A 14,531-nucleotide genomic window follows, 5' to 3' on the forward strand; every position below is an offset into this window, starting at 1 on the left:
TAGAGAAGCATGACTAACACACCCCTAGCCATTTTTTGGACATGGTATTTCAGATTTTCAGATTAATGTAACTTGAGAAGGTCCTGAGGTCTGAGGAATTTGGACAGCTGGTCAGTTCCTCCAGTGGTCCTTTCCCTTTAAACAATGTGTGTGGTACTATGCCATTTCAGATACACATGCAAGAATGTTTCCTGGACAATATGAAGCATGAAATGAGCAGAAATAAAAGATTTTTCTAATAAAAAAAAAAAAAAAAAGAACTCTTACTGTTAACGTGCAGAAGACCTGAATTCAGTGCCAGCATGAACAGTGACTCACCACATGTTCCGCCAGCTTGAGGGGGTCTTGATGCTTTTTTTTCCAGGTCTCCACAGACATTAACACACATACTCACATATGTGAACATACATAAACATAAATTTTAGAAATCTTTTAAAAAAAGTTATCTTTGAGGCAAGATGGCTGAGCTATGGGTAAAGTGCTTGCAATAAACCTTTGGCAACTAAAATTCAGGCTTGTTTTGGGTTTACAACCCCAGTTCTGGCACTTCTATAGTGAGATGGGAGGCAGAGACAGGAGAATTAGCTGCAAATTCCAAAGGCTGGTGTGCACAGCACAGTAGCAGAAATAAATTACCTGTCTCAAAACAAGGTGGAGGGGGAGAACTGACTCAAAAGAGTTGTCCACTGATCTACATGTGTTCATGCACATGCACACGCGCACGCATACACACACACACACACACACACACACACACACACACACACACACACATGTTATCTGCAGTTATGGTTAGTAGAGGTAGTGTACCTCATTACTTCTCAGATTATACAAAAAACTAACACAGTTCAAAATAGGCAAGATGAATTTAATGCCAGCAATAAAACTACCGTTTAACATTCCACAATGATAATCTTCTAAGCATAATACAGAACAAAGAGCAGAGCTATCATTACACTATCAGTAAGGTTTGGCACGGATTGTAAGAAACAGTTTAATTTCTTTGACTCAGATTTCTTCCTCTTTAGGTCTTTAGGAACACGAGAGCCTCGTTCCATTAAAAACATAGTGACAGGGCTGCACAGACGCCCAGTGGTTAAGAGCGCTGGTCGCTCTTCCAGAGGACCTTCCAGTCCCAGAGGGTCCAATGCCCTCTTCTGGATTCCTCAGGCAATAGATGCACATAGTGCACAGACACACATGCAGGCAAAACACCCATGCACATAACATAAAAATAAAGGTTAAGCATTTTTTAAAATACAATAGCATTTAATATTTTTGTTACTATCAATGCAATCATTGTATCTCTGCAATTATCTGAAGTTTAAAGGGAAAATGAAAATGTTAAAGTTTGCCATCATTTTTACAACTAATGAAGCATAACTTGTCAGAATTCATGTTTAAACTTCCAAGAAAATTCTGGAATTTTTGTGAAATACTTGTCTCAAAAAAAAAAAAAAAACCCTTCAGAGGACATATTTTATTATATCAATATCAAATGTTTTTATAATGATTTACTAAAACCTTATGTATTTTATAAAATAAATACTATCATAAAATATACTCCTAACTCCTAGGAGAGGTAATGAAAGACTTGAGGATTGAAATACATTGGGCAGGAAACTGACCCTTGTTTTTCTTCTCAGTTCTTCTGGTAATAAATAGCTTCTAGTGTGACGGACAATCCTGATCTTTGCCAGGTGCTGTCTGCTCCTCCGTTTCTGCTACAGCAGTGATGAAGAGCTGTTTAAGAATATCCTTATCTAAATTCTTGCCTGAAAATAAAACAAAACAGTGAGGCTTATTAAAACAACATTTTAATTTCCAGAGTGTTAAATGCATGGCGTTCTCTAGTGATCTATAAAATTAACAGTAACTGCACGATTCCTTCTACAACTTTCTAGTTAATCCTCAAATCTAAGTTAAGCACTTTTCTAAGTTGTCTAAAGAGCAAGGTTCTAGCAAAACCTTACATTATCTGTGATTCAGACAAATACACAAGCTTATTTAGTTAATACTGGTTAAACAACACACTATATCTTCTACAAACCTATTTTGTATTTTCCTTCAGAAATTCGTTACTTACCAATGAAGACCAACTGATTTGTTCTCTCAGCATCGTCCTTCCAGCTTACTAGGCTCTCTTCCAGGTCGTACAGCTCATGGATGCCTTGTACAATCATTTGCTGTGGTTTGTCTTTGATGGACACCAGCCCCTGCTCAAAGGACAATGATCATTCAGCTCCAGTTCAGATTTGCAAGCAGAAACAGTACATAAAATTTAAAAATATTACTTTTCAAAAGACAAACTCATGACAAAGCTATGAAAATCACCTGATTCAATTATTTGCATATTCTAAGTTTTTTTTTAAAACTTCTAATCATTTTATGTACGTTGATCCCACCCGCTCCCCAAGACAGGGTTTCTCTGTGTAGCTCTGGCTGTCCTGCAATTCCCAGTGTAGACCAAGCTGGCCTCAAAATCAGAAATTTGCCAGCCTTTATTATCTCCTGAGTACTGGGATTAAAGGCATGCACCACATTTCCTGGCTACTTCTTTAAAATAGAGAATTTCTTTCTCTTTTCTGTTTTCGTCTTGTTTTTTTGAGACAGGGTCTTGCTATGAAGCCCCAGGTGGCCTGGAACTTGCTATGCAGGCCAGGCTGGCCTCAAACTCGTAGAGATCCACTTCCTGACTCTGCATCACCATGCCTAGCAATGATTCCCTTTTCTAATAATAAAACTAATATATTAGGATTTTTTCAATGTTATTTATCACAACAAAAACCTGAAAGTGATCAAATCTGTTATTGCACCATATCATACTAATTTCTCTGCCTTTAAGGATTTGGTACTTCTTTCACAAATTTAACAAGAAAATTTGAGAAGTTAAGGTATTTTGTTAGTGAGTCTGTTTTGGAAATATATTACAATAAAGTTAGGCAAAGATCAAATAGAAAGCTATTATATTCATCTGAATAAAAGTTCAATGTGTGGGTGGCAAGGTGGCTGGCCAGAGAATAAAGGCACTTACCTCTCAAAGGTGACAAACTGAGTTCGAGTCCCAGAACCCACAGGAGAACTGACTCCATAAAGCTGTCCTCTGACCTCCTCCTGCACATTCTGTTATGTGTTCACCCACATTCAAACAAACACAAATGCACACACACATCCAAATGTGAAGTCATATGAATGGCTTTCCAAAAACTGAACCAGAATTCCCGTGTTTTGTACCTCTGTATAAAATATGACAAATGTGCCAGGCGGTGGTGGCGCACGCCTTTAATTCCAGCACTCGGGAGGCAGAGGCAGGCGGATCTCTGTGAGTTAGAGGCCAGCCTGGACTACCAAGTGAGTCCGAGGAAAGGCACAAAGCTACACATAGAAACCCTGTCTCGAAAAACCAAAATAAATAAATAAATAAATAAAATATGACAAATGCTTATAGTGACATAAGTCATCAAGTGACATAAGGTTCAACAGTGGTACAATTTTCAACATTATTTCTCTGTTAAATGAAGCTCTCTGGGCAATGGTGGCGCACGCCTTTAATCCCAGCAGTTGGGAGGCAGAGGCAGGCAGATCTCTGTGAGTTCGAGGCCAGCCTGGGCTACAGAGCAAGTTCCAGGACAGGCTCCAAAGCTACACAGAGAAACCCTGTCTTGAAAGACCAAAAAAGAAAAGAAAAGAAATGAAGCTCTCTTGGAAAAATAAACCGTTTCTCTAAGTGACCAATCTGTGCAGAGACCAGTTTTGACGGTGTCAAGCTTATGCACCAGGTAACTGCTGGGAACACCAGGCAGAGATCTGGGCTAAAGAGCCAGGGCACACAGGTTGTTTTGTTGCTGCTGCTGCTGTTTTTACAGTGATGTCTAAAGCGCCTTTTCAGCAATGGAAATCATGAAAATGAGGGCAGACAACGGTTATTTGCATAAAAGTAGTGTTTCTGTTTAAAACCAAATCTGGTTTTGACATAACAGCCGGTGAGGGCAAACTGCATACTGCACCTTCAGCCGGATGACCTCCATGCAGTGGCCGTCCTTGTTCTGCACGTCCTTTTCCCACAGGAGATTCTGTATGGGGCGACACAATTTCATAAGACCAACCACTGCAAATGCAACAACTATGCAACGAAACAGCTGATCAATCATTAATCAGTTAAAAATTGCATTCACCTGGATAAATACATTTAGACTCTCTTCCTTTGCACTTCCTGGTACTTCAAATGTGACTGTAACAATACTCTGTAAATCAAGAGAATAATTCATAATTTTTATAGAATCATCCACCTATTTTTAAAACTATAACCAGTTCTAAGATGAAAAAAGAAAAGAGTCATACTTATGGAGCTTTAGCTGATTAATAATATTATTAACCATTATTTCCCTCTTTGGGAATTATCAATTCTACAAAGTAGATCAACAGTATTTAAAAACAAAAACAAACAAACAAAAACCTTTTCAGGTAAGGCGCCTGAGCAAAACAGGCGCGGAGCACACACTGCGCCTTCTGCCTGTGCTGTCCTATCTTTTCCTTCAAGAGCATCACGACAATCCCGGGAAGTGGGGACTATTTCACTTTATAGTTGGGTGAATGACACTCAGAAAAAATAACCACCCTGATGCAGAAGTACTGCTCACAACAAAAGTGTAATTCCGCTCTCCTAGAAAGAAAGGCATGTTTGGTCTCTAAATGAGCAAGCACTGTGCTGAGTGAAAGGAATTCTCAGCCAGGCTGGCAGGCAGCAGTGGGATTTCTGGCTCAGGTCTTTGGAGCATCACTTACAGAATTCAGATTTATTTTTCCTCCTGATCTCAAAAGATCTGTCTTCTCTAAAGATGCTTCAAGTTATATAATTAAAACTCAGACCTCCCTCAGACAACAATATAACCCCAAACCTCAAACTTAGCAATAAAAATACAGAGGCTAAGCACATCATTAAAGGTACCACTCCCGCCCTGGAGAGTAGGCTGCTCAAGCCAAGCTCAGAACGTTTCTAACAGGAAGAAAGAGGGCAGAGACTCTGTGTGACATCTTAGAAATGCTCAGCTCCCCAAGAAGGCCTCATAAGACTGTAGAAGAAAACATAAAAATGTCTGAGTTGTTTTGTTTATTTATTTAATTTTTGTTTCATGGTTTTGAAACAGGGTCTTGCTATGTATTCCAAGCTGGCTTTGAACTCAAAATCCCCCTGTTTCAAGCTTGTATGCTGGGGCTTCAGGTGTGCATCAGCATCCCAGCTTCTGAATTATTTTTATGCAAACTTAAGAGACTAGCTAAAAGCATTAAAGATCAATGTAGGACAATCAATATGCTAACACTTAATCCTCTGATATTGTCAATATGCAAAGCAGAGTGCTTTCTTATTCAAACATCGGAAGTAAAGTCAATTTAAAAAAGCTTGTTGGACTTATAAAATCACTTCTCCTTATCTGTGGGACATACAATACAGTATTTGTATGAAACTACAAATAATACTGAGCCACAAGGTAATGTCTTTCCAGTTTAAACTAAGGACTTACATGCCGTGATTATAACTTCCATGTTTAACTCCAACTGCAAAATTAGCACAAGTTTCTTTTTCTTTCTTCACAATGTCATGGATAGTCAATTCATTCTGACCAGATATCTTAGCCATCTCAATATATCGTTTCCCCCTTTCTTATTTAATCACCTTTTCACACACAGGAAGCACTCTGCAGCTTCTCTTTGACACACTGTATTGTCAACATTATTAGTCTTGTGCTTCAGGAGCTGATTCAGTAACACAAGGGTCACATGAACATAACATTATGATATTGTAATAGTAGGATCTGGCAGCAGAGATGCCAACTCATTGAATGATGGGCAGGTACTGTATTCAGCATGGATCCAGCAGACAATGGGATGATTCACACAACACTCAGGACACAGCAGAATGGTGAGAGGATTCATAATGCTACTCAGAACAGCACAGTTTCACACTGATGAATTATTTATTTCTGGAATTTTTCCACTTAATATTTTGGACTGCAGCTGGCTACACAGAATGGAAACCATAGATTGTGAGGGCTCTACCTGTATTTTGTTATAATAATTAAACCACCAGCCAGAAATTATTTCAGTGCTCATCAACAAATGAGTTTAAAAAAGTGACGGGTACCTACAATGGATTATTATTTAGTCTCAGGAAAGAAGGAAGGAAATTCTGCCACACAGTAAAATGTGAATAAACCTTGAGGATGCTATACTAGATGAAATGTGCTAGGAACAGAACACATATTGTACAGCTCCACTTGTATTAAGTACTTAAAACAGTAAACTTACAGAAATCAGAAAACGAAAAGGCAGCTGCTTGGTGCTGTGAGGCAGCACCGGGCACCTGCTGTTCAGTGAGTCCTGTCAGCCCACAAGACACAAGTCCTGCTGTCCACACACACACACACACACACACACACACACACACACACACACACACACACATACACTCCAATGCACACTTAGGATTTCTTTGAAGGACAGAGCAACTTCAGCAGTTTTTGTTGTTGTTGTTTTTCACAACAATACAAAGTACTTATTTTAAGATCTTAGTAAACATATCCTACTTCAAAACTATTTGGTTTTTTTCGTAGTTCAAAGTAATATTATGCATTGTAGAGGACCAGCCCCCACACTTATTCACCCCAGGAACTCTTGAGGAATGAGGGGTAAGACACTTAGAGAGTTAAGACACAGAGAAAAAACACAGGGTAGACTTAGGTGGGCCTGGATCCTTATCCAAAGGGGCCCAGAACTTGATTCCAAAGGTCTATTTATAACAATGCCAAGGGGTGGAGCAAAAAGCCTCCCCCTTGCTAGTTACAGTCACCTGGTACCCAGGCCCATGGTCCAATCAACCTCTTATGCAGTCCTGCTGGGTACAGCCACTAGGAAACCTAGTGGGCTCCAACAATGCGTTTAAATAAAACTGTGATTTTTTTCCCTCATTAAAAGAGATCACTGTAAGTGCCTAGAATCCTCTATCTAGCTATATTGTAAAAGGTTACCAAATGAAACACAATGTGTCAGTTTCCAAAGAAAGTAATTTTGTCTTCAAAAAAAGCATAAATGTATTTCATTTAAATTTAATAACTTAGCTTTTACTACTGAGAATGTCTCAACACAGGACTCAGTATACTTGCTGCTTTATTGTTAGCTTAAAGACTTTTAAAATAATTTTTTTCTTTTGCAGACTAGGGACATGACTTCATTCAGTTAGTTTTGGTTTTCTGAGACAGTTTCAAGTAACCCAGGTTGGCTTTGAACTGCTGATCCTCCTGCATCAACCTCCTCAGAAGCAGGAATACAGGCATTAGAGACAGGCATCGCAACACCTTGCTATCATTTAGTTATTTAAAAGGGTATAATTAACTCCAGCAATAGGTACAAATGATTCTTGAAATAAAGAGAATACACAATAAGGCTCAAGGTGGATGCCCCTACTTTGGAACTGTGGCTTTTCAAACCAATTAAACTCTTTTCACATGAGAAAAACTCAAAAATGATGAAAGCTATAAATTGTGATAAAAAGTCAGAATTCAAAATTGCTTCTACAAATAAAACTAACCATAGACTGTCACTTGGGCTTTCTCATCTATATTCCCACCCCAGCTCATCATTAGGATTAAACAAGGAATAATGCAAAATAAAAAAGGTGAATCACAGAAACTATTTCTCAGGAATAAAGCTTCAATAACTCATATATAGCATATCCTAGGTATTACCACCTTCAGACTAGATTTTGAAATTTATTTCTGCTTGGAATCTAAAACTGTCTCTTCTCATGGCTAATGACACAAAAGCAGAAAAATGAGGCAATAATTCAGAAAACTAAAGCCTAATAAAGAAATTCCCCTAAAATAAAATTAACAGTAATTCTGGCTTGTTGGTTTGACTTATTTTCTCAGTTAACTTACTAGATTCTGTTTTATATCTTATGTAAATAAGATCTACTATGCAATAACTTCTACATGGTTTCTTCATCTGAAAAACCAACTCAGCAATGCAGTCAAACTCAGTACCTCTGTCTCCATGCTCGTCTTTAATGCTCTTTGCCTCTGCGGTATTTTCTACCTCCAAATGCCAAGCTGAGCATGTGGCATTTTCATTCAAATCTATGTCGAGATTTTTCTAGAGTTTTCCAGGCTCTTCTAGCTAGTCTCCACTTCCCACCATTCTTCCCTCTTCTTACTCATTCATATGCAGATAGCTCATGCTTTACCCTGTTTGTACACAGGTATTCACTCCATGGGATAGCATCTTCATGCTTGGTCTCTAGATCCCAAAGACAAGTCCTGCCTCTCTAACACTGACACACAGCAGTGTGAGCCTTCTTTGCCTTACAAATTATACCACAACACTTAGAACAAACCTCCAGTCACCTAAAAAGACTTCTGCACTAAAAGCCTGCTTCTCTGGGATAAACATTCTCACTTTTCAATGTTTGGATTACCTCTCCCCTTCCACTGTATCTACTAAAACAAACAAACAAAAATAAAAAACATAGAAACCAGCCAACCAGCCAACAAAACCCTACTAGTTCAAAATTTCTCTTTAGTATTCAAGTCAGAATGGCAACTGCCCTTTCTTGGACCAGAAGGTGCATAAGGGACTTCTCTTGTAGATGAATTTCTAAACAGTCTTATTAAATAAGAAGACTTGGCCGGGTGGTGGTGGCGCATGCCTTTAATCCCAGCACTCGGGAGGCAGAGCCAGGCGGATCTCTGTGAGTTCGAGGCCAGCCTGAGCTACCAAGTGAGTCCCAGGAAAGGCGCAAAGCTACACAAAAAAAAAAAAAAAAAAAAAGAAAGAAGACCTAAATAATATTACTTTTTTTTTTTTTTTTTTGGTTTTTTGAGACAGGGTTTCTCTGTGTAGCTTTGTGCCTTTCCTGGGACTCACTTGGTAGCCCAGGCTGGCCTCGAACTCACAGAGATCCGCCTGGCTCTGCCTCCCGAATGCTGGGATTAAAGGCGTGCGCCACCACTTACATTTTTATTATTACTAAATAATAAGATTACATTTTTAGATACTTATTATATTGATCTGAGTAGGAGATATAAAGGTAGGTGTTTGTACACATGGACGAGTGTGTGTGTGTGTGTGTGTGTGTGTGTGTGTGTGTATACAAATAACACTGAATTACACACTACCCGAATGATTTACTTTACATGAAAAATACTACCTTTCGTAAAGCTTTGGATGAGGTTAAGGACAGATGTAATGGTTAACCTTCATTGTCATTTGACTAGATTTAGAAACACTATGGAGGGGCTGGAGAGTTGGATTTAGGTGACTGGGACTGGTTAAGAGCACTGGCTGCTATTCCAAAGGACCTGGATTCAATCCCCAGAAATGACATGGCAGCTCAAAACTTTCTGTGGCTCCAGTACCAAAAGATCCCACACCCTCACACAGACAAACATGCAGACAAACACCAATGCACATAAAATAAAAGTAAATTTTAAAAACCACTATGGAAACCACTAAGCACGTTTCCAGCAAGGTTTAAGTGGCGAAGACCCATCCTGGACGTGCAGGTACTATCCCACAGGCTGCAGCAAAGGAAGAAAAAGGACAGAACAAGCTGAGCACCAGCATGCATCTCTCTCTGCTTCCTGACTGCAGATGCAATGTGACCAGCTGCGGCATGCTCCTGCAGCCATGACTTCCACACTTCAAACTGTGAGCCAAAATTAATCCTTTCTTCTTAAGTTGCTCGCGTCAGGTGTTTTGTTAAAGCGACAAAAAAAGTAACCAGTACAACATTCTAGCCCAAAATATAGCACTTTGGCATTGAAAAATAAAAACAAGAAAACCACTCTCACCCACATACCCGGTCTGCCTTTTCCTTGACCCTAACCATAAATATAGGACTGTTTTTCTGAGCTTCCCCTGTAACCGATCTTACAATTCTCATGTGAGACGTGCCAAGAAGAAAAGAGCAACCTTATCTGTAGGGAAGGGAGGAAACCCTGAGTGAGTGAAGTCCTGAGTGAATATGTGTTGCTGACAAAGGCTCAGCCATGTCAGGGCACCTCCTCAGGTTCAGAGGAATGGCAAAGCCTTGTTTGGGGGACCAAGTATGAATGGTGTGTGCAGAGAATGTCCACCATAACCAGATATTTATGGTCTGAGGTCTGCCCCCTACAGAGACTGCTCCCACCAAAATTAGCTAAACTTGTCTTCTTGATCATGCTGTAAACCATAAATTCTGTTCAACTCTATAAAATAAACCCTGAGCTTCTGGCATGCTGAAGTTTTTTCAGTCAAGAGACCAGACCACCCAATCCCAGCTTTTCTGTTTCTTTCTGACAGCCTGTGTCTGTCTTTTCCTCATTCTCTCACCATCCTAGTCAGATCCAAGTCCCTGGAGCAGAGGATAGACACACCACTTATGTCTGAAGATAAAAGTCACAAAGAAGAGTCTAAACAAATGAACTTGTGCTAAATCTTCCAATTTAGTATTGTTAGGCCATATTCTTTCTCCTATCTTATCCCTCCACAACTCTCTATTATTAATCAAACCTAACACAGAAACATTCAGGTTTAACCAGTTTTTAAGGATTTCATTATGAAGGCTTCCATATCATATAAACTAAGTAGGTAAAACTGTATGCTTTCTTCTTGCTAATCTGCCTTATGATGGGGACCTTGACCCTGACCTTGCCAGTGAGTGAAGAAGAGATGCAGTTCCTCTTCTACAACTCTGACCCAATAAACCAACAAAAGGGTTCATGCTTGAATCCTAGGACTCTTTGTCTAGATATTCCTTTGCCCTATGTTTATGCATTTAAAGCAGGGCAGTGTATCAGAGACTCACGTTGATTTTCAACAAAAACAGACATGCCCTATTTACTGGAGAAATGACGTAACGTCTGGGTTTTGCTTCAACACACTGCAGCAGAAGTCATAAGTATATACAGGTTCTTTATGCAATTCTACTTTTATATATGTCTGAAATTTACTATTTAAAAATATGTATTTTAAACTCCAGCAAAGGAATGTTGGGAAGACAGATGAAATAAAATTGGCAAAATCTGGATACTGTTTAAACTAAATGATGTATACAGGAGATCCATTTTAGTCTCCTTACTCTTGCTCAACACTGAAAATATTCATAGTAAAATGTTAAACTATGATTAATATATATGTGTCCAAGCCTCATTTCTGGAGATTTGAGGGGAACTATGGAGTATCTGAAGTGATTCTGAATTACACCACTGTTTGAGAATCTCAGCTTTTCATTCCTTTGACAATTATTCACTGAGATGCTATTACATATCAAATCCTACGCTATGCAATGAACAACTATTTCTAAAGAATCTGTAGAGTTGGCCGGGCGGTGGTGGCGCACGCCTTTAATCCCAGCACTCGGGAGGCAGAGCCAGGCGGATCTCTGTGAGTTCAAGGCCAGCCTGGGCTACCAAGTGAGTCCCAGGAAAGGCGCAAAGCTACACAGAGAAACCCTGTCTCGAAAAACCCAAAAAAAAAAAAAAAAGAATCTGTAGAGTAATTCAAGGGGGAAGCATTTCAAATCACACTGCATGATGTTATAAATACCACGATGGGGTGCATTCAGGATACCATAAATGTAGATACCGGCCATCATAAGGTTCTTGTGAGGACTCCATTTTCTTCATCTTTTAATCCCAGATTCCTAATGTGATATCTTGAACCCAGGAGCTGAGTAAGAATGTGCTTAAACCTCATCCTAGGACTGCTACTAAATGCCACAATCACTGAATTGCCTCTAAAATTCCACTGCCAAGGACTTACTATTTCTCTCACTTACTCGTTTTAGAGGTAATGAATGTTACATTCTCGGAGAAACATGCCATGCACATAAGTGGAACAGCCCCTATGAACATGAGCCCAGACGAAGGCAAATGCACAAATGACTGTTGTTATCTTGGCCCCATTACAAATGATAAAGACTTGAGAACTCAGTTACAGCTTGTAGACAGAGGAGTCAGGCACACAATTCACTCATAAGTACTCTTACTGCTTTAAATGAAGTCAAGGAGTCACCCTAAAGTTCTACCCTCTAAGACTTGCTTAGGAGAAACATGGATTAGAGAAAACCTATTAACTTTGTTCCTAGCATCTTCCCCCAACCCCCAACCCCCACCCCAAGCTGAGGACCGAACCCAGGGCCTTGTGCTTGCTAGGCCCTAGCAAGCACTCTACCACTGAGCTAAATCCCCAACCCCCTGTTCCTAGCATCTTAAATATCATCCTGGGGATCACAAAAACCAGAGTTCAAATTTATAGTGCCACTGAAGGTAAAATTCAGGTCAGTTTTTATTTAAATAAGCCATCCTTTATTTTCTCTAATCAACTGTTAAATACAGGTTAAGCAGAAAGCAGATAGAACCTCCAGGTTTCATTTAGGTAGAAATTCTCGTCAAAATAAGCTTCAATACAGGACTTTCTAAAATATCAGGACACATGGAGGATTAGAATGCTTCTTAACATGTGACAAATTCTCCTGTTTAACTAGATTACACACCTCCAAAGACATGTAAAACTATGAAAACTGCCAAGCTAATCGATACTATTTTAGAAAGAGATCTAATAAGAAGTATCCTAAGTAGAACCAACTTAGTTGAAAGAGACACTTTAAAATTTTAATTTTACCTGATCAAGGTGGGGTGCTGTTGGCACATGCTGAAGTTTTTTCTGTAAACTAAGAACAACCAATTACAGATTCAAAGATCAGTACACTTCTGATTTAATATTATCCATTACCCAAAGACACAAGGCCAATTACGGAACAAACATTTCATAATTGAGTCTACCACAAAGTTCCAATTTACTTACTCTTCATATATTCTAAATTTATACATATATGCAATCAATATCTGTATATAACAGTTGAGAGATCTAAGATATATGCAGAGAAAAGCTGACAGATCTAAGATATAAAAAATGCTTTTAAATGCATACCCAATCACATCGTATCATACAATGAAGAGAAAAACTAATATTTTAGCAACATTCGATTGTTAATTGTCAGTAGATTTCTTTAAAATCCCAGTAGGTTAATACAATAATTTCAACAGGCTTAGAAATATATGCATGGCCATTCTGTAGTGCTCCAAGTTTCTTCATTCTCCATGCTTCCTGATAGGAAAATATGTTGATAGCTTTAAAAAGTTAGGAATGTAAATTTTCCTCTGTTAAGGGTTTCCATAGGATGTACATATATATTATTAAAGGACATATAGAATCCAAGTACAAATTTCCTATATAGTCAGTTACCAGTTAAGAAAAAAATGAAGCTAGGCATAGTGATGCACACCCTTAATCCCAGCACTCAGGAGGCAGAGGCAGGCAGATCTCTGTGAATTCAAAGCCAGCCTTGTCTACATAGGGAGTTCCAGGACAGCCAGAGCTACATAGCGAGAGCCTGTCTCAAAAAATAAAATAAATAAGGAAGGAAGAAAGAAAGAAAAAAAAATGAAGTCAGAATCTTAAGAATGCATCGTTCTGCCGGGCGGTGGTGGCGCACGCCTTTAATCCCAGCACTCGGGAGGCAGAGGCAGGCGGATCTCTGTGAGTTCGAGGCCAGCCTGGGCTACCAAGTGAGCTCCAGGAAAGGCGCAAAGCTACACAGAGAAACCCTGTCTCGAAAAACCAAAAAAAAAAAAAAAAAAAAAAAAAAAAGAATGCATCGTTCTATTAGGAGAAGAGCCAGAAGACCAATACGCAGAACAAATTACTACCATAACAACTGGAGCACACATTTAGACAGTGATGGTGACAGGGCAGAGGAAGGGGAGGGACTTAAAGCTTTGCAGATGTTGTCTTGAAGCACAGTGAGGGGTAAATTAGTAACAGCAAGTTTAGGCTGTAGGAACCATGGTGGAAGGAATGACTCACACTGGGGGGTCTTGGTAGAGAGAAAGTGTCAAATTAAATCCTTCCCAGCTGGTTGCTTAGGACAGGCATCTCCTGTTTAACAGCTAAGCAAAAAGAAAGCCTTATCTACAACTGGGGGAAAACATTACGCACATACTCCTTTAAGTATTACTAAAACATTATAACTGCTCTTAATCAAACCCAGAAGGAAAATAGAAAATGGTTGGAAAATCACGTTTCAGTGTTGTCAGACAGTGAGTACATACAACTTCACTTGCAAGTAAAACGTCAAAAAAAAATTAACAAAGAACATTTAGGATTAGTTCCTAGTAAGTCTCAGAATTGTGTGCCCTTAATTTAGTCCTATCATAAAAAGAAAAGGAACTATACTCTAGTCTAGTGGACAAGCATATACTACTAAAACCTGGAATTTATTAATCAGAATCTTTTGTGTGAAAAATAACCAGTGCAATTCCCAATGATTTTCATGTTTCTTTTTTTTTTTTCTTAAGGAATTTTTTAATTCATTTTACATACCAACCACAGATCCCCCTCTCTTCCCTCCTCCCACCCCTTCCAGCCTCCCCCGCCCCCCCCCACACAACCCACCCTCATTTCCTCATCCAACAAGGTAAGGTCTCCCATGGGGA

The 14,531-nt window shown here is 39.2% G+C and overlaps 2 protein-coding genes across 8 annotated transcripts in view; one reads left to right on the plus strand and one right to left on the minus strand.

Annotated features, from left to right (window-relative positions):
* LOC121823128 (uncharacterized) overlaps positions 1-14,531 on the plus strand; it is a 56,861-nt gene that overhangs the window by 7,694 nt on the left and 34,636 nt on the right. The window lies entirely within an intron of this gene.
* The window catches only part of Zng1a (Zn regulated GTPase metalloprotein activator 1A), a 49,173-nt gene that overhangs the window by 917 nt on the left and 33,725 nt on the right, over positions 1-14,531 (minus strand). For 3 of the 4 annotated variants that reach the window (XM_042262067.2, XM_042262068.2, XM_076561504.1), the window contains 5 exons: positions 12,658-12,706; positions 4,176-4,244; positions 4,008-4,073; positions 2,087-2,216; positions 848-1,775 (listed from right to left, as the gene is read on the minus strand). In XM_042262067.2, the coding sequence (XP_042118001.1) occupies positions 1,669-1,775; positions 2,087-2,216; positions 4,008-4,073; positions 4,176-4,244; positions 12,658-12,706 (421 nt within the window). In that variant the 3' untranslated portion in view covers positions 848-1,668. Of the gene's footprint in view, positions 1-847; positions 1,776-2,086; positions 2,217-4,007; positions 4,074-4,175; positions 4,245-12,657; positions 12,707-14,531 lie in introns of those variants that run through there. The other variant, XM_076561486.1, reaches the window with a different exon arrangement.

The sequence above is a fragment of the Peromyscus maniculatus genome, chromosome 1 (genome assembly GCF_049852395.1).
Source record: "Peromyscus maniculatus bairdii isolate BWxNUB_F1_BW_parent chromosome 1, HU_Pman_BW_mat_3.1, whole genome shotgun sequence".
Taxonomy (NCBI): domain Eukaryota; kingdom Metazoa; phylum Chordata; class Mammalia; order Rodentia; family Cricetidae; genus Peromyscus; species Peromyscus maniculatus.